General features: G+C 35.4%; 1 protein-coding gene across 5 annotated transcripts in view; it reads left to right on the top strand.

Annotated features, from left to right (window-relative positions):
• Positions 1-25,701, top strand: part of ANAPC10 (anaphase promoting complex subunit 10) — a 76,607-nt gene that overhangs the window by 9,348 nt on the left and 41,558 nt on the right. For all 5 annotated transcript variants that reach the window (XR_003435002.1, XM_027117084.1, XM_027117085.1 and 2 more), the window contains exons 3-4: positions 8,456-8,546; positions 19,563-19,683. Coding sequence is in view for 4 of the 5 variants with exons in the window: in XM_027117084.1 (XP_026972885.1) it covers positions 8,456-8,546; positions 19,563-19,683 (212 nt within the window). In the remaining variant the exon portion in view is untranslated. The remainder of the gene's footprint in view (positions 1-8,455; positions 8,547-19,562; positions 19,684-25,701) is intronic.

Here is a 25,701-nt window from a genome sequence, read left to right as displayed (position 1 = left end):
CTTTCTCAGCATTTTGGTCCCTCCTACCTATGATAGTGAAACTCTGGACTTTCCTAGGAGAGAGTTTTCTGCCCCATCCCCAGAGGAAGGAGTGTTTTCTGCTTCTTCCCCAAGTGTAGAGTGTTTTTTCTTTTACTTTTCTCCCAGCAAGGATAGGTCTGTGCGGTTGGGGTTTTTGCTTTTCCTGCAGTGGCAGTCTGTCCCCTCCTCCAGGCATGTACCACTGACGTAGGCTTTCCAATCTCTTGCTTTCCCCAAAAAATGTCCTCTAATGTGTACAGTGAGGCCCTTAGAAAAGAGTCTGAGAGTCAGAGTGAGTTCACCTTGTGTTTGTGACTCCCAGGGCTGCTATACTTTTATGATAGCCCATGCTTAGCCTTTAGCAATTTGTTGAAATTCTACCTGATTTCTCCTTCTGTGTTTATTTGCTCGCTGATCCTTCCTTCCATGCTCTACCACAGTTGGGACAGGCTGCCCATCCTTTCTCTCCTAACCTGGGAGCTGACCCTTCTTGGATTTCAGGATATTTGGTTGTTGCGCTTGGATTTTAAGCACTCATGTTTTCAAGAAAAATTATGAGTTTGTAGTTTATCTAGCCTTTTCTTGTTGTTTGAGTGAGGATGGTGCCTTTTTCTAGCTTCATGTATCCTAGACTGCTTCAGAAGTTTCTAATATTCTTTTTTTTTCTTATTTTTTAATTTTTAAAAAAATTTTAAATTTTTGGCTGTGTTGTGTCTTCGTTGCTGCACGCAGGCTTTCTCTAGTTGCGGCGAGTGGGGGTTACTCCTCCTTGCGGTGTGTGGGCTTCTCCTTGCAGTGGCTTGTCTTGTTGCGGAGCACAGGCTCTAGGTACACAGGCTTCAGTAGTTGTGGCACGCAGGCTCAGTAGTTGTGACACACGGGCTCTAGAGCGCACGCTTAGTAATTGTGGCACATGGGCTTAGTTTCTCCGCGGCATGTGGGATCCTCCCGGATCAGGGCTGGAGCCCAGGTCTGCTGCATTGGTAGGTGGATTCCTAACCACTGTGCTACCAGGGAAGCCCTCTAATATTCTTTATAGCACCAAATATTTCTTTGAATTTGCTCAAGTTGAGTATCTTCTATTGCTTTACTGAGTAGCATGATTCGACTGGTGCCATACTGATGTCAGTAACAGGGTAAGAATCAGTGCCAGTTCACATTCTTTTATGCTGTGGGGCTTGGCAGAGGACAACACCTAGAAGTCACTGGTCCCCTGAAGATGCCCCACTGCTCTGACATCTTGGAGGTGCAGAAGAGAACAATGGCTGACACTACCAGAAGAATGGTGGGGATCACTTAAAAATGTGTTGGGTATGAAAGTCATGAAATTCATCATTGTGCTGTCACGCATTTTACTTCTGTGATTTTCAGCTTTGTGTTCATCAGTGAAATATAATTATATGATTATCATTTTGCATGTTATGAATGACTGAATAGTCTTTATTAATGTGAAACAGCATGAGAAAGTTAGTTGTTTAACCTTTACTTAACCTTACTTCTTTATGGTCAGATATTTTTCAGTTCAAGTCAGCAGACAGTTGCTGAAATCTGTAACACTGTTAGAGATTAAAAAATAAAAAAGACACACAGACCTTGTTGTCAAGGAGTTCATGATCTAATGGAGGAATTGTATCTTTAAATTAGTCATTATTATACAATGTAATAATTTATAACTTTTATTTGATGCTTCCTAAGAGAGGTTCTGTTGTAAGTACTTTGCATGTATAAAATAAACAACTGTCTCAGTAAAGTCTCCAAAAGTCGTATGAAGTATTTACTGTTATTTTTTATCATTTTCCAAATGAGGAAACTGTAGTACAGACAGATTAAGCAGTTTGGCAAATATCATCTAATAAGTGGGAATGCTGGGACTCAAGGCAGTCAGGCTTTCACTAGGTCATACTGCTTCCCTCTAAGCATGGGCTCAGTGCAGTAGTGGGCCAAAGGAGAAAGTGATTGACACTGCTTCAGAGGATCAGGGAAGTCTTCATGGAGATGATGCGTATCTGGCATGATGGGGCAAGGTAGAATTTCACTGGGGAAGGACATAAAGGGAAGAGGAACAGTATGTGCAAAGGTGTATAGCTAAGCAAAACATGGTTCTTTCGAAGAATTGTGAGTAGTCAGTAAGACTAGAACAGAGGGAAGTGGCATAGGTGAAACTAGCTAGTTAGGAAGAGGCCTGATCATAGGGGGCTTTGTTAAACAGTTCATACCTGGGAGTTCCCTGGTGGCCTAGTGGTTAGGATTCTGGGCTTTCACTGCTGTGGCCTGGGTTCAATCCCTGGTCAGGGAACTGAGATCCCGCAAGCTGCGCAGCATGGCCAAAAATATAAAATTAAAAAAAAAAGTTCATACTTTATTGTACAGAGAGTGTGAGCCATTGAGCAATTTAAAGTAGCAGAATGAAACAGTGTTTGTTCACATTTGAGAACTGTGAAGGATGGACTGAAGTGAGGCAAGATTAGAGGTAAAGAAATGAGTTAGGAGATATGCAGTAATTCAGGTAAGCACTGATATAAGGGAGAATTTTAATAAACTTTCAAAATGTTAGTATCAGTCTTTGGGAGATACAGATGTACCTCACTGCTACAGTATGGTTGGTGGTAGATGGCTTTGCAAAATTATTATTTTATCTTTGGAAATGCTGGTTCAATATTTCACTCAGATTAAAGTTGGAATGTATTTAGAAGATTCAACTTAATTGAATACGCATCAGAAAACAATTCCACAGTTCAGCACAATTGTCAGTCTCTGCCCAAGAGACTGGAAAAACTAAAGGTCAGATTTGTGTGGTTGCCGGCATGATAACAGAGTCTTATTATAATAATTTAATCATTTAATTTCATAAGCATCAAATGCATACCATGTTGGGAAAGAAGATTAGGAGAAAAATAGGTGCATTTTCTATGTTTGACTCTATACGTGATATTTTATAAGCCGACAAAAATAAGGGATTTGATGAGTCTGTATTTTGTGAATACCTAGAACATACTTTCCACTTGATCCATATCTTCTACCAAGACATTGCCTTTATGAGTTAATTTTGAGAGGCACAATTGGGTAGTATAAGTTCTATTTTTCTTAAAAAAAAAAACTGACGAAATTTTTATTTTCTTTTCATGCTATAACTGACAGTTATGATCATTGAGTTAAAGAATTTCTGAGTTGAATAGCAATATGTGCTTTGGAGAAAATAAAACAGCAATATAATAAATAGATCAAGGAGGGCCTCTCGTGGGAAGTGAAATTTGCACTGACATGTAGATGTTAAGAAGAATCCACTATGCAAAGATTTCAGAGAAGCAGCTTCCTGACACAGGGAACACCTAGTTAAAAGGCTCTAAGCTAACTGGTTTGGCATGTTTGAAGTTCAGAAAGAAGGCTAGTGTGGCTGGAGAGTTGTAAGGAGGTTAAGTGGTAGAAGATGACATTGGAGATATAATTAGACATGGGTCAGATTATGTGAACTCTGGTAGGCCTTGGAAAAGAATTTGGATTTTAAGTACAAAGAGAAATCACTAGAGATATTAAGCAGGGAAGCGAGATGATCTGATACAGAATTTTTAAAAGATGTTTAGGTTAACTGAGTTATTATATGAGTTAATAAATATTTCATGATTTAATATATATAAAATGCTTAGAAATGTGCATGGCACATATTAAATGTGATATCAGTGTTTGCTATTATTATTAATTTATTGATATGGGTTAATCTTTTAGATATGTTAAATGAAAAGAAAAATGCAAAGTGTAGAAGTGTGTATAATATGCCATCATTTGTGTAGAGAGGAAAAAAGAATATATATATTTGCTTACATCTGTGCAAGGGTATGTAAGATACTGATAACTTGGATTATATTTGGAGAAGGCAACTAGATGCTGGGGGGAGAGAGACTTCACCATGTTCTTTTTTGTTCCTTGTGAATTTGATCTAAAATGAATATACTACTTAGTCCAAAAATAAAACATAAATTAAATCTGTTTTGCTTAAATTTTTTGAAAACTCCACACTTTATTTTTTTAATTAGTATAAATTATTATGATTTTAATCAGGAAAAACAATACCAGATAGGTTTCCGTTATCTGGAATGGCTGGATGATATAGGATTTCCAGATAAATTTGCTGAGGAGCAAAGAGTAGGTGGATTCAGGCTTTTGCAGTGTAAAAGAGTAGTGTGAAGAACACTTAGCAAAGGCCTTCATAGGAGGTAAGGCAGCTGACTGAGAAATGTTGAGTGTGATGAGAATTCAGGAGAGCTTCTACTTCATGAGGTACAAAAGTGATTAAAGGGGATTCCACAGTGATTTTCTTGGTGACCTTAACTAAAAGGGCAGTGGCTGTACTGGTTCTAAGGCAAGGGGGGTATCCCTGTGTCACAGGGTCCCGTTGCTGGCTATAATACCCTGTGGGTCAATGGTGGGCCCCATGTTTTTGGGTGAGTAACTCAAGGACATTCTCTTCCCCTTTTCATATACAAAAAGGAAAACGGGAATCTGATAATTGGGATGCCCAAAGGCAGGTGGGTTTATCAAACTCTCCTTTAAGGCCTTGATGGCTGTGTCCTCCTGTTGGGTCAGGGCTGTTATCATGAAGTAAAACATATAGAGGCTTTGGCCATCAAAGGGAAATTTGGAGTCCAATTTCAGCAATAACCAACTAGCCCGAGAAAACCTTGCAGTTGGCACTTAAGGGTTTTGGGAAACTTAGGACACCATGAAAGCTATTGGGATCTAGGTGTAGCCCTTGTTCTGATATCAGATGCCCTAAATATCAAACCTGAATTTGGGCCAACTGCAATTTTTCTTTGGCAATCTTACGTCCCATTAAGGCTGAAAGCTTTAGCAGGTGGATGCCATTTTCCTGTGAGGAAGCTCTAGAAGGAGAACAAAGAAGCAAATCATTCACATATTGCCACAAAGTAGAACCCCTAGGGAGTTTTATATCGTCCAGATCAGCTTTTAGCATTTGTGAGAAAACAGGACTCTCAGTAAAACCCTGAGGCATTACTATCTAGGTGAATTGTATTTCTTTCCAAGTGAAGGCAAAAAGGTGTGGGCTTCAACTGGAATACTAAAGAATGCACTGCATAAATCAATAACAGTTAAGAATTTACTCATGGTAGCAATGGGCATTAGTAACATATGAGGGTTAGGAACAACAGGGTGTCCAGGGATAAATAACAATGTTGTTTATTGCTGGTAGGTCCACCCTTAGGTTTTCTCACCAGTAAAATGGGAGAGTTACAGGGACTAGTAAAAGGGATAATGAGGCCTTGAGCCTTGTAATCTTATATTATGGGCTTTATGGCTTGAAAGACTTTCTTTCTTAATAAGGTATTGATTAATTCCTGGAAGAGGTTTTGAGGGGTCTGTTTGAATCTTGATGGGAGGTGTGCTGTGAATTTTGTTAACGTCAGTTGGAGATTTTGCCCATAAGGAGGGTGGTAGCTGATGATAGGGACAAATGATCAGTGTTTCTGGAATCTGCTCTACTACCATCAAAGATGGAACAAATAAAAGATGTCAGAGGGTCATTTAGTTCACCTGGTTGTTTATTCTGATGACTACCGTCAGTTTCTAAAATTATTTTCCCCTTTTGGGAGAAATTCTGGCATGATAATTCTCTAAGAAGTTTCGACCTAATAAATGAATAGGGATGGATGAACTGAGGGGAAAAAAAAGTGTCCAACTCTCAAAGGGCCTAAACAAAAGGGAACGAGTTCAGAGACAGGAACCTCTTGAGGATCATTAGAGATTCCCACTATTTGAATTGTTTTAGTTCTCTGGGGCAGGGGCTGTTTTATAGTAGTGGTGTTTAGAGTGTGGCTTCAGTGTCAGGACTGGAAGAGATTCCTTCCCAGTCTAGAGAAATGTTTCTCCAAACTGATTGAGAGCATTGGGAAGAGCCCTATAGTTCCTCAGAGCCCTGTCATTGAGAATTGGGAGGCCGTTGGAGAGGCTGGTTAGAGGGCTGAAGGCACCTGAAACGCTTAAATTTGTAACAGTGTTTTTTCCAATGTCCTGACTCTTCGCAATAATAGTAGAAACTAGGAGGGTTTTGGTTCTGTTTAGGAGTCTTCATTTGCTGGAATTGAAAATTAAGAATTTAGGCGGTCTTCCTTTGAGGTGACTCATCTAAAATGCCAGAGAACTGGTTTACCAGATTAACTAAATCTGGAGTGAACATAGTTTCCCATTCCATCCTGGTCCTTTTTATTAGACGGGAAGGGTCCCAGTTCAGCCTATTAATAAACATAGTTAAAAACGACCTGGGTGGAATCAATATCTGAAAGAAGACCAGAATTTTCTTCAAAAACGATTAGAAGTTGATTGTAGTAATCATAAACAGGTTCATCAGACTTTTGTCTGCAAGTCTGAATTTTGTTCCAATCAACAGACTTTGGAAAAGCCTCAGGAATTGCTCGATGAAGTTGCCTAGCGATTGTTCAAGCCTGGTCATATGATAATAAGTTGGTGGACTCGTCTCCCAGTTGTAATTCTAGAGAACATTCAGGATTTTTCCAATTAGCAGTTTTCAGTTGCTGGGCCTGGCCGTCACCAAAAAGCTATGAACTAGTTGATAGGAGTCAGAGAAACCAGGTTGATAAGTTTTAATGACTATTAAATTCCTCAGCAAATATGTGAGGATCTTCAGTTACTTTGGGAAATTTTTGAATATGGCTTGCGGTTCAGTTTTGGTCCAGGGAAATACGAAATTAAGGGTCTAGCCTCTGGATCCTTAGAAGGCTTAATATTAAAGGGGCAGGTTCTGACAAGCTCAGAGGAAAAGGGAGTTGGGAAAGTTTAAGAGAAAAGGGGAAGGTTAGTGAGAGAATTAGTATGGGGGAATTGAAGGAATAGAGGAGGTGTAGGCAGCACAGAAGGGAAGGAGGAAGAGGCGCCAGAGGTGGAGTCTGGCCACCAGCAGCTGAGGGAGGGAGAGAAGACGATGCCTGAGGTGGCGCCTCAGACAGCCAAGGAAGATAGAGCCTGAGGCTCCAGGAGCCATTGTATCTCTCTTTAATCATTTGTCCACCTCAGTTAATCTTAAAATTTTATTTTGCAGAGAGGCAATTTTAGACCCCTGATAATGTTGAGAAGCTTCAAAATACCAATCAAACTAAGCATTGCACTCAGTTCTGGAAATTTTTGAGCTATTGTAGTCCAATTCAGTGCTAAGGAAATTAAGTTAGGGATTTCAAAAGTTCTTTGTAATAGCCATTTCTATTCTACATTGCTTTTGGTCAAGTTGGTCCATTTAGTTAGAAATGTGCCTGAGGAAGGACCTTGGCTTTTAAACAAAATCATCTGGAGTCCTCCTAGGGGGTGGGTACCCTCAAAATGTTTCGATAACTAGGATCCCATTTCTCACTTTTTCTCTGGAGTAAAAGAACAATTTCCAAACAGCTTACAGCACAAACTGCTCAATTCAAACAGCTTGCAGGCTAATCCCAGCCAGTTCGAAGAAGACAGCTTGGTTTTAGAAGGAGCCAGGCCAAAGACTTTTACAGCCAATTTCCATAGGACAGCCCCTTCCAAAGGAGGAGGATGAAGAAAACTGGAACAGTTTCAGAGAAACAGCCCCCGTTCCCGAATGAATGGGCCAAAGGTGTTTTCAGTCAGATTTGGTTGAAACAGTCTGATCTCAAAATTAGACTGACCTGCCAAATGAGTACTCATATACAAAACAAAGCCTTAACCAAAGAGATGAAACCTTAAAATAGATCCCGAATAAAGCCTGGAGAGCTACAAATGCAAAGAGGGCGTGTGCTGAGATCCAAGAGAAAGACTTTCAAACTCCAGGGTCAGTGAGAAAGCAGTGAGTGACAGTGGGTTCAATGGTGGGTACTGCACCTGTTTGCGTACCTGCCTTGGAACCATTGGGGGTCTTTTCTCGTCCCCGTAGAGGCCACCAACATGTTGATCTGAAATAAATAGTCTGCCAGATATTGCTCCAGCAAAGATGGGTTTACTTAGGATCAGCAGAGAATTGCAATTCAGAGTCTGCAACCATGGCAAGCCAAGTGCAAGTTTCCACACTGAAGTGAAGTAGCACACTTTTACAGAGAGGAAAAGGAAGTTGGGAGGGCTATAGTAAACAGAGAGGCCGTGGCTTTTCATTGGCTGAGTCCTTGCCAAGAAAGGAGACTTTCTTCTTCTTCTTGGGCTCCGTTATGGTCACAGGGTGTGAGAACTTCCCCTTCTGGTCTCCCAAATCTGTTTAATTGAGATTTCTGTTTATTAATTTTTTATGCTTCTGAGAAGTGAGGTCTGGTTAAGAGGATTGAAGAGTTTTGGTTAATTTAAATTTCACAGTACTCACTATCCTCTTTATCAAACTTTCTGGACAAATATATGTGGTAATTTTGTATTTTGAATATATGGCTCTTTCTTTATCATGAGAATTTATTGTCACTCGTGGTGCTTTCAGGATTTGGAGTGGATCAATTACGAGATGACAATCTAGAAACTTATTGGCAGTCAGATGGCTCCCAGCCTCATTTAGTGAACATCCAATTCAGGTAATATATTTTTGAATTTTTCAATTTATATAGGTTATAAGTAGACAAAGAAATTGATTTTATTTACATAAAATTTAAAGAAATATAGAAATTATATTGAAATGCACTTAACTCTGCTTTTTATAAGCCTTAGAGATTACTTTTTGACTCAACTAGATTATGTTTTAAGTTTATTGTCTTATCCTTTATGAATTCTTTTTTTAATCAACATTTTTTATTGAAGTATACTTGATTTACAATGTTATGTTAATTTCTGTTGGACAGCAAAGTGATTCAGTTATACATATATATACATTCTTTTTTTTAAATATTCTTTTCCATTATGGTTTATCATAGGATATTGAATATAGTTCTCTGTGCTATACAGTAGGGCCTTGTTGTTTCCTTTATGAATTCTTTGTGGTACTTTACGCAGTTCCTTTTATGTAGATATTTCTCATATATACTTTTCAATATCATTTATTTCAGAAAAGTATGCTTTGCTTATGACCCAATGCAATGCCTTAATGCATTGCGTTAAGTACACCAGGAGTGATGATAAAAAATTTATTCTAACTTATTACTTCTAAGGACACTTTCAGTTTTGAAATGCTTACTTTTGGGGGGAAATGGAAAACCGCCATATGTTTGTCATTTGCTTTGAATTTATTGACAGATGGAAACCAGTTAACTTGCTTATCTTGCTCCATTTACACCATCTATTTTAACATTCTGTAGCATTGTATTTCTGGTTTGTTTTTATTGTCCTAGGATATAGATCAGCACATTTCTTATGAAAAAGCCCAATAGCAAATATTTTAGGCCTTGTGTGCTAGCTGGTCTGTGTTGCAGCTACTCATTAATGTCATTATAGCATGAAAGCAGCTGTAGGCAATGCATAATGACTGAATTTAGCTGTTCTAATTAAACTTTATCTTACAAATGTAGGTGGTGGGCAGGTTTCAGCCAGTCGGCTGTAGTATGCCAATTCCTGTCCTAGGGTATTAAATATGTATACACCAGAAATGAAGGTAACAGCTAATATTTTTTTAAAGGCTTTAAATACCAGATATTTTGCTAAATGCCTTCCCTATTTATTTCCTTTAGCCTTTACAGCTATTTTTATCTTTATTTTGTAGTCTTAGAAGCAGAGATTTAGATAAATCTCTTGTAACTTGCTCTAGGTGTCTCATATAAGTTGAATCATAAAATATTTGTCCTTTTGTTTCTAGCTTAACTTAGCATAATGTTTTCATGGTCCAGCCATGTTGTAGCATATATCAGAATTTCATTCCTTCTGAATAATATTCCATTGTATGTATATAGCACATTTTGTTTATTATCAATGGACATTTGGATTGTTTCCATCTTATGGCTATTGTGACTAATGCTGCTATGAACATGATGGACAAATATCTATTTGAGTCCTGGCTTTCAGTTCTTTTGCACATATACCCAGAAGTAGAATTGCTGGATCAAATGGTGATTCTATGTTTAATTTTTCGAAATACCACCATACTGTTTTCCACAGCAGCTGCACCATTTTACATCCTGAACAGCAATATACAAGAGTTCTGATTTTTCCACATCCATACCAACACTTGTTTTCTATTTTTTGATAATAGCCATTGTAATGGGTGTGAAGTGGTATCTCATGGTTTTGATTTGCATTTCTCTAATGATTAGTGATGTTGAGCCTCTTTTCATGTGCTTATTGGCCATTTGATATCTTTTTTGGAGAAATGGCTAAGTCCTTTGCCCATTTTTGAATTGGGTGTTTTGGTTTTTTGTTGATTTTTAGGAGTCCTATATGTATTTTGGATATTAGTCCCTTATCAGATACATGATTTCCAAATATTTTCTCCCATTCTGTAGATTGCCTTTTTATAAAAGTGCTTAATTTTGATGAACTCATTTTGTCTATTTTTTATGCCTTTGTTGTCATATATCCTTGTTTAGTTTTTAAATCCTTTTTTATAAGTTACTGGTTTTGAGTTGCTAATATTTTGTTGAAAATTTTTATGTTTATATTCTTGAGGGATATTAGTTTATCATTTTCATTTATTGTAATATCTTAGTCTGATTTTATTACTGGGTAATATTGGCCTGATAAAATGAGTTGGGAAGTGTTTCTGCCTCTATTTTTCTTTTTCTTTTTTTTAAACCATTTTTTAAAAATTGAAGTATAGTTAATTTACAATGTTGTGTTAGCTTCAGGTGTACAGCAAGGTTATTCGGTTTTACATATATATATATATATATATATATATATATATATATTCTTTTTCAGATTCTTTTCCATTATAGGTTATTACAAGACATTGAATACACTCTGTGCTATACTGTAGGCCCTTGTTTATCTATTTTATACATAGTAGTGTATATATGTTGATCCCAAACTCCTAATATATCTTCCCTCCCCTCCCCCCCAACCCCAGTATCCCCTCTGGTAACCGTAAGTTTGTTTTCTATGTCGGTAAGTCTATTTGTTTTGTAAATAAGTTCATTTATACCATTTTTAAGATTCCACATATAAGTGATATCATATGATCTTTGTCTGACTTACTTCCCTTGATATAATAATCTCTAGGTCTATCCATGTTGCTGCAAATGGCATTATTTCATTCTTCTTTATGGCTGACTAATTTTCCATTGTGTATATATACCACATCTTCTTTATCCATTCATCTGTCTTTAGATATTTAGGTGGCTTCCATGTCTTGGCTATTGTAAATAGTGCTGTAGTGAACATTGGGATGAATGTATCTTTTTGAATTACAGTTTTCTCCAGATATATGCCCAGAAGTGGGATTGCTGGATCATATGGTAACTCTATTTTTAGCTTTTTAAGGAACCTCTGTACTGTTCTCCATAGTGGCAGCACCAATTTACATTCCCACCAACTGTGTAGGAGGGTTCCTTTTTCTACACACCCTCTCCAGCATTTATTATTTGTAGATTTTTCTAATGATGGCCATTCCAACTGGTATAACGTGATATCTTATTGTAGTTTTGATTTGCGTTTCTCTAATAATTAGCAATATTGAGGATCTTTTCATGTGCCTGTTGGGCATCTGTGTGTCTTCTTTGGAGAAATATCTGTTTAGGTCTTATGCTCATTTTTTGATTGGGTTCTTGTTTTTCTGTTATTAAGCCATATGAACTGTTTTTATTTTGGAAGTTAATCCCTTGTTGGTAGCATCATTTGCAAATGTTTTCTCCCAGTCTGTAGGTTGTATTTTCATTTTGTACATGGTTTCCTTTGCTGTGCAAAAGCTTTTAAGTTTAATTAGGTCCCTTTTGTTTATTTTTGTTTTTATTTCCATTACTTGAGGAGATGGATCCGAAAAAATCTTGCTGCGATGTATGTCAAAGAGTGTTCTGCCTATGTTTTCCTCTAAGAGTTGTACAGTATCTGGTCTTACATTTAAGTCTTTAATCCATTTTGAGTTTACTTTTGTATATGTTGTTAGAGAATAGTCTAGTTTCATTCTTTTACATGTAACTGTCCAGTTTTCCCAGCACCACTTATCTTTTCTCCATTGTATATTCTTGCCTCCTTTGTCGCAGATTAATTGACCATAAGTGCATAGGTTTATTTCTGGGCTTTCTATCCTGTTCCATTGATCTATATGTCTATTTTTGTGCCAGTACCATGCTATTTTGATGACTATAGCTTTGTAGTATAGTCTGAAGTCAGAGAGTGTGATTCCTCCAGCTCCATTCTTCTTTCTCAAGATTGTTTTGTCTATTCGGGGTCTTTTGTGTTTCCATGCAAGTTTTAAAATTTTTTGTTCTAGTTCTGTAAAAAATGCCATTGGTAATTTGATAGGGATTGCACTGAATCTGTAAATTGCCTTGGGTAGTATGGTAATTTTAACAATATTGATTCTTATAATCCAAGATATCTTTCCATCTGTTTGTGTTGTCTTCAGTTTCTTTCATTAGCATCTTATAGTTTTTGGAGTATAGGTCTTTTGCCTCCTTAGGTAGGTTTATTCCTAGGTATTTTATTCTTTTTAATGCGATGGTAAATGGAATTGTTTCCTTAATTTCTCTTTCTGATCTTTTGTTGTTAGTGTATAGGAATGCAAGAGATTTCTGTGTATTAATTTGGTATCCAGCAACTTTACTGAATTCATTGATTAGCCCTAGTAGTTTTCTGGTAATGTCTTTGGGATTTTCTATATATAGTATCATGTCATCTGCAAACAGTGACAATTTTACTTCTTCTTTTCCAATTTGTTTTCCTTTTATTTCTTTTTCTTCTCTGATTGCTGTGGCCAGGACTTCCAAAACTATGTTGAATAAAGGTGGTGAGAGTGGGCATCCTTGTCTTGTTCCTGACCTTAAAAGCTTTTAGCTGATCTTAAAAGCTGATCTTAAAAGCTTTTAGCTTTTTACCATTGAGTATGTTAGCTGTGGGTTTATCATATATGGCCTTTATTACATTGAGGTATGTTCCCTCTGTGCCCACTTTCTGAAGAGTTTTTAACATAAATGTTTGTTGAATTTTATCAAAAGCTTTTTTTCAACTATTAAGATGATCGTATGGTTTTTATTGTTCAATTTGTTAATGTGGTATATTACATTAATTTGTGGATATTGAAAAATCCTTGCATCCCTGAGATAAATCCCCCTTGATCATCGTGTATGATCCTTTTAATGTATTGTTGGATTCTCTTTGCTAGTATTTTGTTGAGGATTTTGGCATCTATGTTCATCAGTGATATTGGCCTGTAATTTTCCTTTATTGTGGTATCTTTGTCCAGTTTTGGTATCAGAGTGATGGTGTCCTCATAGAATGAGTTTGGAAGTATTCCTTCCTCTGCAGTTTTTTGGAATAGTTTCAGAAAGGTAAGTGTTAACTCTTCTCCAGATGTTTGGTAGCATTCACCTGTGCAGCCATCTGGTCCTAGACTTTTGCTTGTTGGGAGTTTTTAAGTTACTGATTCAATTTCAGTACTGGTAATTGGTCTGTTCATATTTTCTATTTCTTTTTGGTTCAGTCTTGGGAGATTGTACCTTTCTAAGAATTTGTTCATTTCTTCTAGGTTGTCCATTTTATTGGTGTATAGTTGCTTGTAGTAGTAGTCTCTTATGATTCCTTGTATTTTGTGGTGTCAGTTGTAACTTTTCCTTTTTCATTTCTGATTTTATTGATTTGGGCCCTCTCCCTTTTTTTCTTGATGAGTCTGGCTAAAGGTTTATCAATTTTGTTTATCTTTTCAAAGAACCAGTTTTTAGTTTCATTCATCTTTTCTATTGTTTTTTTTTTTTAGTCTAAAAGGATTCATATAGAATCACTATTATTTCTTGCTTAGATATTTGATAAAATTCACCATTGAAGCTATCTGTTCCCAGAGTTTTTTTATGTGAAGTTGTTGGGTTTTTTAATTAAACATACAACATCTTATTTCTTTAATTGATTTTCTATTCTTGAATCAGTTTTTTTTTTGCCATAGCACAGATTTTCTCTTTAATTACCAATTTTTCTCCCATGTTCATTGAGACATTTCTCCCCCAGAAAAATATAGTTTTTTTATGCCTCAGTTGTCAGCAGATTTTTTTATTTTTTATTTTTTTAATTTAGTTTTTATTTTATATTGGGGTATAGTTGATTTACAATGTTGTGTTAGTTTGAGGTGTACAGCTAAGTGACACAATTATAAATATATATATATCCATTCTTTTTCAGATTCTTTTCCCATATAGGTTATTACAGAATATTGAGTAGAGTTCCCTGTGCTATATAGTAGATCCTTGTTGATTATCTGTTTTATGGAATCAGTTTGATAATTTGTTTTTTTCAAAGAACTTGTCCATTTTATCAAAATTATCTAATTTATTGACCCAAAGTTGTTACTAGTATTCAGTTATTACAATATTGTGATTTATAAGAAGAATACATGGTTATTCAGATGTCTCATATATACTTGGTCTTTGTTCATAGCTCCTGGCTCACAGCTCCCCAAACCCTTGGAATTTCCTGAATTTTAAGAGCAATGGGGTAATATTTGACTTCTTGCTCTCAGGCTCTTGAAAACACTTTAGGGAAGGTGACTTTTGGATTCCGCTCAAGGGTGGGAGCTGGTTGTGGGGAGAACCAGCCGTGTGATTAGCAGGTTGGAACTTTCAGTTCCACCCCCTGATTTCCAGGGAAGGGAGACAATGTTTTCCAGTATGTTCACATTAGTATTTCCTATTGCATATGCTCTTCTTCAGCTTTGCTACTAGTTAATCAAGAGACATCTATGTCTCCCCTCTTGAAACTGGTCAGGCCTTTGTGGATTTCTTGTCTAATAGAGTACGAATGTTATGATACTGTTATTTCTAAGGCTTGATCATAAAAGGCAATCTGCCTTGTTCTCTCGTTTATGTGATTCTCTCCCTTGATACCCATCTACCATGCTGTGAGAAAACACACATCAAATGGAGAAGCCCATAAAAAAAGTGAATCAAAACCCAAGCTCTCAGCTAGGCTCCCAGCTGACAAGTGTCACCAGCTTACCACCATGTTAGTGAGCTGTCTTGGAAGCAGGTCCTTCACCTCTGAAGTCAAATAGCCACACCCAGTGCTGTGTGGAGCCTTCCCCTCTGGGCCCTGCCCGAATTCCAAATTTATAAACAAAATAATGATTATTTTTTTAAGCCACTAAGTTTTGAGGTAGTTTGTTATATACCTATAGGTACATGTTTATGTTTTCTCTTTTTAAATTATTATTTTTTAATTCCATTATCTCAGTCTTTTCTACATCTGTCTTAATTGACTGATTTTTCCTCATTATGGGTCATATTTTTCTGATTCTTTGCAGTAATTTTTGATTAGATGCCAGATATAGTAAATTTTACCATGTTGAGTGTTGGATTTTGTTTTATAAAGACTATTAGACTTTGTTCTGGTAGGCAGGTAAGTTCTTAAGAATCAACTTGATCTTTTTGAGGCTTCATTTTAAGCCCCTTTACTGTGGTCTAGAGTACCTTTTACTCTAGGGTAGAAGTCAGCAAACTTTTTGTAATGGGGTAGATAGTAAATATTTTAGGCCTCGCGAACTATGTTTTAAGCTGTGGCAACTGCTCAGCTTTGCTGTTGTAGTGCAAAGGCAGCTATGGACAGTATGTAAGTGAGTGGGTGTTGCTTTGCTTCAATATTACTTTTTTTACAAAAATAAGTGGTCGGTCACATTTGGCCTCTGAGCTGTGGTTTGCTGATCCCTGCTCAAGGGCAGCGAGCCTCCAGTTTTTTTTTTGGTTTCGGTACCACTTTAAACTTTTATTGAGGTCTCCAAAGATCTTCTGTCTACTTTTTATATCCTCTCAGTATTTACCATATTGGAAATTATAGCTGAGGAATTTTAAAGTATCTATTTATTCATCTAAAGTTAAATAATTAACCTATTATTATGTTAACATAAATACCATTTTTAGATGAAAAATAACTGTCTCTTCCAAAACAAAAAATAGTGAGAAGAGTGTTATTGTTTTACTTTTTTTGTGAATCTCTTTAGTGTCTGGCTTCAGAGGAGACAGCTGGAGTCACACATATGCTTCTTCATTAAATCTTTTACAGTATCCCGTGTCAGATCACATCTGGAAAACTCCACTGTATACTCATAAAAGAATGATTCTGAAAAAGGCAAGTAACATCTTAGTGTTATTAGGAAAATAGTTGTGACCTTGTTGATGCCCTGAAAGGATCTTGAAATCCCCTACAGATCCCCAATAGATCCCCAGACCACTCTTTTTTTTTTTTTTTTTTTTTTTGCGGTACGCGGGCCTCTAACTGTTGTGGCCTCTTCCATTGCGGAGCACAGGCTCCGGACGCACAGGCTCAGCAGCCATGGCTCACGGGCCTAGCCGCTCCGCAGCATGTGGGATCTTCCCGGACCAGGGCACGAACCCGCGTCGCCTGCATCGGCAGGCGGACTCTCAACCGCTGCGCCACCAGGGAAGCCCCCCAGACCACTCTTTAAGATCACTTCTCTTGGGCAAGATTAGCCTCATGGAATACAAAGGCTTGATCCTTCTGGGATCTCAAATGAATGTCCTAGACATTTGAGGAGCTATTTGGATTCTCCACTTTGGTTATTGGGAACTCTAATGTTTGCTTACTCTGTGCAAAGCTCTGGGAATTGTTTGGCTTACTGTTTCTCAGTAATTGTCCTTCCCCCAGCAACTGTTCTTTGCATGTCTTTGTGGAGTTTCACCCTATCTATGCCTGTGTAGATTGGTGTTCAAAGACTCAAGGGGACTCCAGGCAGATTTTTGGAGTTTTTGCTCAGTATAGCTCCTTCCTCAGTTCAGTGAGACTGCAAGATTCTTTTAGGCTTTTCTCTGCCTGCATAGCAGTTGAGAAATTGCCATCAGTCAGAAAGCCCAGTTATTCATAGGGCTCACCTCATTCGTTTCCTTTCTCTCAGGACTTACAGGCCTTTGCGTCTTGTCATTCAGTGTCTGCAGACGATTGTTCCATATGTGTTGTCTGGTATTCTAGTTGTTTATGGTGGGAGGGCAAGTCCTGTAGCACAATGTATGTGCTTCCTTCCCACATGCATTGCCACTGGACAAGCAGCATGATTTTCTAAGCAATATTATTTTTAAATTTTACCATGAGATAAAATTTATAAATAATTTTAAAAGGCTTTATGGAATAACAGTTTTAACTTTATGGGAGGTCACAGTTTCCTTCTCAAATCTAATGAAACTACATATATAGCATAAGTTATACATATGATTTCTGGGGCTACATAGACCCAAGGGTAAGAACCCATGATGTAGCTCAAATTTAAAGAATTATAAACATCTACATGTTAGTGTTAAATGGTGTTAATGACAATGCTGGATAAGCTAAGTATGATTAATTAATAGGAAGGTTATAGTAGTTAAGATCATATGAGGCAGGCAGATACATGCGTAAACTACAACACTGCCCACCTACTAGCTTTGTGACCTTAAGCCAGTTATTAACCTGAGTGTTACTTTTTTTTTTTTTAATCAGTAAATAGAGGTGATAATAGTTCCTGTATCACAAGGTTAAGGAGTCAATGAGATAATACATATAAAGCATTGCTTCTGGGCCAGACACAGAGTATTCACTTATTCACTTGCTATTTCTGCTGTTGCTGTTGTGTTTATAATCATTAGTGTTATTATTATTCTTTGCCTCTCTAACCTAACCCTGGTTATCTTGTAGGTTCAGCGACTAACTTATCCTGAATTTAATAACTTAGAGATGAAATTATTCTAAGCAAAAGGTTTGGTCCTTTAGATCTGCTTTTGTTTAAAAAAAAAAAAAGAAAGAAAGAAATCCTTAAGGGTAATCTTCATGATCTTTGATCTCTCCATGATAAGAAAGACCTTTCACTGCCTGTTTATGGCTGGTGCATCAGAGAAAAGATCTTTTGTATTCCCTTCAAAATTTCCCCTTCTTTCTTGCCCTTCCCCTCCTGTCTCCTTCCTGGCGCAGCAGACAGAGAAGGATGTCAGTTTGATACCGCTGGCCTCTTTTGAAAACCTGGTAATGGTATTTATCCTGTCAGCAATTCCTGAGTATTTAGCGTTTTACATCTTGATCTGTCTTTATTATTTGAGGAAAAGTCCTTAACTTTCCCCATTCCTTTCTGATGAAAAGCTTGAGCTATAGAAGTTTGGTCCCCTCACTAAGAGCTATAGATCCCCTGCTGTTTTTATAGACTGACTTTTGACACAGGCTACTTCTGTTCAAGGAGCTCGTTATTAAGTGAGTGCCAGTTTATATCAGATCTTAACTTTTAAAGCACGTTTAAATAGACTTCTTTATGGTTTTTTGGTTGATATTTAAATTGTCTGTTTTTTCCCCCTAATGACCACAATAATACATGCTTATTTTGAAACATTAATCAGAAAATATAGAAATCATAAAGAAAGAAATAAGTTTCACAACATCAAAATAGTCACTTTTACTATTTTTGTATGATTCTATCTAGACCTTTTTCTATACATATGTAGGTTTATATGACTTTAAAAGTTTTTTTGTTTTTCCCAAAATGCAATCCCTTTTTATATTCTGTTTTGTAATCTGCTTTTTTTCCCTACTGTAACTACATATCTATGTGTATCTCAAATAGTTGTGTAGTACTTCATTAAATTGGGTATATTGTAATCTGTTTAATTCTGTATTGAGATGGACATTTAGGTTGTTTATAATTTTTCAGTAATTTAACTGCAGAACAATAAAGATTTCTCTTCATCTGCTTTAGAGTAGTGTTATTATTGTCTTTTAATGCATTCTTAGAAGTTGAATTTGTGAGTCAAAGGCTTTGTACCTACTAACTGGCTATGAAAGTAACTTTTTCTAATCAAATTTGGGTATTATCAGTTATTATCATATTTCCCAGTATGATAAAAGACTAATGTCTATGTATGTTTTAATTTCTCTTTCTTTGATTATTAGAGATTGAACATATTTTCATGTTTTCTGGCCACTTGCAGTTTTCTGAGATTAATTTTTGTTATGTAGTCTTGGCTTATTTTTCTAAGATATGTATGTTTTAAAAACAGTAGAATTTTATCTCTTGCATTAAGTAATAAGATTATAGTTTCTGTTTTTTTAAACATTTTTCTTTTTGCTAGAATTAGTTTCTCACTTAGCTATTTTCAAGTATTAACACAGGAAATTAAGTAATTAACTACTAACTAGTAAAGAAAAACAAGCTTGTTAGAATAATTCCTTTGTCTAAAATACAAATGAGAACTGAAAACTCTTAATGCTTGTTTGCAGTCTAAGGTACCTATTTTGGCTAAACTGTTTCTTTTTTGCTTACATCTGTTTCTTGACCATGTTCTAGGTAAGAGATGTCTGTAAAAGTATAACATGTGTATCTATTTTTTCATATGTTCTTCATTTTCATCATTGTTAAAATTAAAGAACATGGAAATTATTGATTCAAATACTCATTTTAGCAAACTATATGACTTTTAAAATCAGAAGGTAACGTGTTTTGTATATAATCTTTCCACATGATAAAAGGCTTGTTGTTTTTACTTTATTGCTTTTAGAAGAAAAACAACAGTGAAGACATTATGTATTTATGCGGACTACAAATCTGATGAAAGCTATACTCCAAGCAAGATCTCAGTCAGAGTAGGAAATAATTTTCACAATCTTCAAGAGATTCGGGTATGTCTTTAAAATTTTTTTAAATATTTTGTCCTGTAATGTTTGCTCTTTAGAAGATGGTCACTTTTGACATTAAACAGATTAAAATGTTAATATATAAAAGGAAAATAGTTAATATTTTATAGAATATATTTTAAATTTTTTATATTTTAAATTTTCTTTTGAATTCTGAATGTCATCTTTATTTTTTTCCCAACATCTTATTATGGAAATTTTCAGACATACAGAAAATCTGAAAGATTTAAATAGAGAACTTCAACATACTTATATCCTAGATTCTACTGTTGTTAGTGTTTTGCTATATTTGCTTTATTATAATCTGTCCATTATCTAATTTTTATGTCCATTTCCAAATAAGTTGCAGATATTTATACACATCACCCCAAATGCTTTAGCATGGTATACGATAACTGGAATTATTAATATTTGCTTAAGGTTTATTTTTTAAGGTAAAATTTATATAAATTTTGCATAAATCTTAAGTATATTATTGGTGAATTTTGACAAATGCATACATCTGTGTAACACCAACTCTTGTTAAAATTTAGAACATTTCCATTACCCCAGAAAATTCCCTCATATTCCTTCCCAGTCAATCTCCATCTCTATCCTAGCCTTAGAGGTAACTCTTGTTGTGATTTTGTTTATTCATTCATTCATTCATTCCATAGATCAGTTTTGCCTGTTCTAGAATATCATATAAATGAAATCATACGGGGTATACTTTTATGTAAGACTTCTTTCACTCAGCCTAATTTTTTTGAGATTCATCTATGTTGTTGCATGTATCAGTACTTCATTCTTTTTGCTTCCTGAGTTGTAATCCATTGTTTGAATATATCACAATTTATTTATCCTCTGATAACTTTTTGAAGACAGTGCTTTTGTGACCTGAATTTTATTAATCCCCAAATATTTACATTTCAGAGATATCTTCAATGATTTTGAAATGTATACTTGGAAAGTTCTGGCCCTTAGCATTTTTTCTTTTCAGAAAATCATTGAGCTCAAATAATCATTAAAATCTTTTCAATTAGGTGGTTCTGAGAGATCTGGGAAGGATATGTGATTTTTGAAAGACTTCCAGTTACTTTGTGGCCTGGACTCTTATTTGACTTAGTGTTTATATTTAGATTCTATCTCTAGAATCTAAATATTTGTATTTCTTCCCTGAGTTAGTGATAAAATGCTTAATAAAAATCACATATACTTTCATTGCTTTCTCATTAAGTGCAGTGCTGTTCTCTTGTGAAATCTGCTTATGTGTGAACAAATAATAAGTAAGGACATTGTCCACAAGTACTTTTTGTTGTTTGTTTTTTTGTCCTTCTTTGAGGTAAGTTCATCACTTCTTGAGAGGATTAGCTGGTTTTCTTCCAGTTATCTTCCTTTTAAAGAATAATCCTATAAATTTTCTTGAGAACTAATCTGGTTTTGAAAAATTGTCATAAATTAGATAATCTTCTAGTTTAAAAACATTTCTTATTTTGTCTGACAGACTATACTGGTTAATATGTTCTTCCCATGCTTGAATAAATTCATAAATAGATCAGCTCTTAATTTTCTTTATTTAAATTTTTTTTCATTTTTCACTTGTTTCATTCAGAATCTTTTAAATTCTTTTTGTTATCATAATCATATTGGACCATTTGCTAGACCTTCTTTTAGTCATGTATTTGATACATTTAATTAGTGCTTAGTGCTTAAAGACTTGAGATATTTACTTCTTATACTTTAATTGTTAAACGTTTTATATTTACCACATGATTGGGTCACTCATATTGAGAAGCTTTTAGGGCGCAGAGTCAGCTTGTTTGGGTTTACAACTGAAGATTTGTCATATACTTCTTCAGACAGGTTGAAATACGTGAAACACTAGAAATAAAAGGTTTTATTCCAAGATATGTGTGGTATATATTTGTAATGTCCACTAGATGTCACCATTGTCCTGTAATTGCTGGTCTCATAAGCTTAGTGATAAGTTCAAGACCTTAAGTAGTCTTAGTTGTACTAGTTTTTCCTAGAGTATATATATTCAAAAATTCTTTAATTCATTTTGGGAACTATACATCTTCATATATGATCTAGATTTAGATCAGATTTATGTATTAAATTTATGTATTAAATATATGTTTGTATTTTGTAAATTAGAGAAACTTTAAATGATATTTGGACCATTGTAGAATACTTTTAATCTAGTCTTTGCTTCTATGATTTAAGTCATGAAACATTGGTCATATAGAATAAGGGCTCTTTTAAATAGTCTCTTAATTTTATTCTAAGTGTAGTGACCACATAGCCTCATGAGACCAGTAATACTAAATATTACCAGGTGATAATGTAAGTTGTTTTCCTGAAAAACTTGATGAACCTACTGCTTTTCTGCCACAGTTCTCACTAAGGAACCATAATTTTTGGATTTTGCTTTAAAATATTAGTGCTGCCTTTGCAGCTCATGGTATAAAGAATACTTTTATCTTTAATTATACATCTTTATATGTGATTTACTCTGTGTACCATTTTTCTTTTATAAGTTTAAGAAATTAACAATCTGATAGCACTTCGTTTTTTAAGGAAAGATAAGCAGATCATGATTTTATTTTCTAACATTATTCTCCTATAACATCTAAATTGTTACTATAGAAAAGTCTTTGCTTTTTCTAACTTATATACTAAGATGAGAGATTAAAATAGTGTGAACTTTTATGAGGTTTTTAGAAGCATCATTTTATTAGTTATAGGCCTGATTGACTGAGTGGAAAATCCAACGAAATCTTTTTATATTTTTCCATGGATGCTTGCCCACTGGAGGGTGTAGTGTGTACTGGAGTGTTTTAATAGGTTTTCCCTTTTTACTAGAAATTATGGATTTGTTTACTTGAAACACTCTAAAACCTACTTTCTTTAACTTTATTATTGATTTGAAATAGCAACTGTTAAAAAAGTATAGTTCATGGTGAGGAAAGCTAATAGGTTACCCTACTTATTCAAAAATTATTGGTTTTCTATCATATGTTTCCCTTCATCTCAGTTATGAAACATGATATATCTAGATCTTTGTTACCTCTGTTGAAAAATCTCTACAAAAAGATCAGGCCCTTCCTTTACTATTCTAGAATGCATATTTTAACTGTTATACCTGAGGAGGGACTTAAAATTAAAACAGAAATGAAGTTTAGACTTTTCTGCCTAACGGATACAAGATACCAACACTGGGGTTGGCCAATTAGAACATTTTTGGCACCAGAGTTGAATTTATCTACACTGTTCATTCTACTTTCTTGTTTTCAAAGTTATCTATCCTATGCAAATTGGAAACCAACAACCTAAGAACATTTTATAATATGTTTATAATTTATTGCTTCTGCACAAGAGACTATTTCAATATAGAAGTGAGAATTTAGCATTTCAGAGTCTGTGTCATTATCTTTTGAAAATATTTCATCTCCGTTGTGTTATTTTTATGCCAGAAATCATGTTCATGTTGTCCAGGAAGTTATTTTGGAGATGTTTTTGAATAAAGATATAGTTGCTTATTAAATGTTTAAATCATTTGTATTTTAGCATTATGTTTTGGTTTGATGTTGTTCTTTTCCTTTGCTCTCAGAAGGGAAAATATGTGTGAAGGAAATTTTTTGTTGTTTAGAATGAGGAACCAAAAGAATACTATATATTAAATGTGCCCATTTTAACTCCAGCTAAAATCTGAGAAAACTTAAAGTCCTTTTTAATTTTCTAACTAGTTATTTCTCTTTTAAAAAACTGTTGTAGAAATTTTTCTTCTTAAGTATAAAACCAAAGTCATTTATTAGACATATAGTGACAGCTCTCAAAATTATTTCTATACAGTTTATGAAAAACAACTTGGTAACTTAAGGTTAAGCAGATATTTTCAGCATATGTGAAAGTTGTCCTTTGGTTCATTGTTAGCATTTTGCTTCTAAAATTTGTAGGATAAAATATTGATGGAGCACAAGATTGAGCACTGAAGTGAATATTAAGCCTTGTTTTTGTCTTCAGATAATCAAGCTGTTACCAAGTGATTATTTTTTAAAGAGGAGGCTCGAAACAAGTCTTCAATGTTAAGAGAGCTGTAATGATATTTTCCTTTTCTTCCATGTGGGTGAGCATTTTGGCTCTCTACCTTGTGTCTTAAATCAGTAGTGTGGCTATGGGAGTCCATATATGGTACTTTGACAGAAGTGGTTAATAAGTCAGCTCGTCTGTTAAAATAACATTTACTATTATAATTTGCCTTCCATTAATGTGTGTGGTAGAGTAAGGAGATGCAGACAAAGGCTCTGACTCTCTCCATTGATCTTAAAATCTATTTATATTTACTTTCTTATGAGGGGCCTATTTTAAACAACTTGTTATAAAGTAGAATGATTTAGGCAGTATCTACAAACATAAATTGGTTTGATAAGACAGAGTGTTTAATTTATTGAGCCTTTGGAAAAAATAGTTTTTATTGAATTTAGCCAATTTAAAAGAAAGTATTTTTAAAAATTAATTTTTATAACTAACTTTAGGACATCTTTGAAATGAGTGTAGAATGCTTTGGTGAGGTACACGTAATTTTTAGGCTGGAAATGTCTCTTATCCCTCTCTAAGAGTAACATATGCAATTTAAAAGAATATTCATAATTATAAACATTACTTATTTCTAAAATGGAGTTGAGGTATCTGTGCATTTGGGGTATATTTTCTCTTGAAACTAAAATATGTTACACAGTAGAGTATCATATATATTTTTAAGAGAGAAAAACATTCTTGTATCTCTTGTTTTTTGTTTGACCATCAACTTAGACTATAGATTTTTTTGACTAGCCTGGCATTCCTATCTAAGACAGATTCATGCTTTGTTCAGTAAATATTTATTTAGGGGCTGCTAAGTGCCAGGCACTGTGTTAGGTACCTGGGATGCAGCAGAGATAGGCATGGTTTCTGCCCTTAAGCACTTCGTAGTCTGGTGGAAGAGACGGGCAAATAAGTCAACAATTACAATATAGTCTAGTAAATACATGCAGGGGGTATGGGAACACAGTGGACTATTAGGAATATTAGTTAAAAATTTTTTTCTAAAAGAGGTGGTGGTTCAACTGAATCTGAAGGATAGATGGAAAGCCTACTCAGGTGGAGAATAAAGTGGAGGTGTTCTAAAACGGGGCACGGTGAACATAAAGGTATGGGAGCATGATGGCCTGGCATAATGGCAGAACTGCCAGTAATGTAGTGTGCTTGGAAGCTGGGTAGGTGTGAGGAAGCCGCAAGAAAGACTGGAGAAGTGTTTATTCATTCAACACATTTACTGTGATGGTAATATGGCCTCTGTACATAAGGAATCTACATTCTCGTAGGGAATAAATATATAATTGTTCCATTGAATATACATAGGCGAAAGTCAGATTGTGCTTGCCGTCAGGATTCCAGGGAGTTTAGACTTTAAATGAGGAAACATTGATCAAGTTAAATCTTGGGAATGATGGGGCTGGAGCAGTGTAAAGACCAGGTATGTAGTATCCAGGTGCAAATTATGAGGCTTTAACTAAGGTGATGGCAGTTGGGTTCAAGAGGAAGGGATGTGTTTGAAGTAGAATCAAAAGGACTTGTGACTGATTGCTACCTGGGGTTACTGGGAGTGTGGGCAGGTGGTTCAAGGAGGTAGGAGGGGGCATCTAGATTTCTCCTCATGTCTGGCAACTGGCTGGATGTTGCGATTAATCAGAAATGGAATGCAGAGTTAAGGAACACTGGGGATAGGGATAGAGAGAAAGTTTAAGCTAATGGGATTTATTTTTGCCTCTGACTTCTGGTATCTTTTCAGATGGAGGGACTTTACAGTGGGTAGTCAAGTATACGGATCTGAACCTGAGGAAAGAAGTCTAGGTTAGAGGTGTAGATTTGGGAATCATCCATGTGTAAGTAGAAGCTCTGGTGTGAGTTTTGATTTCATTCAGGGAGTGTGTATAGTTGGAAAGAAGAGTACCAGGGCTGGAACTGTGGAAATGCCAATAT

Source organism: Aethalodelphis obliquidens, unplaced genomic scaffold (assembly GCF_003676395.1).
Source record: "Aethalodelphis obliquidens isolate GAN/ISIS:26980383/991018 unplaced genomic scaffold, ASM367639v1 scaffold17, whole genome shotgun sequence".
Taxonomy (NCBI): domain Eukaryota; kingdom Metazoa; phylum Chordata; class Mammalia; order Artiodactyla; family Delphinidae; genus Aethalodelphis; species Aethalodelphis obliquidens.
This window is presented reverse-complemented; position numbering and strand designations above follow the sequence as displayed.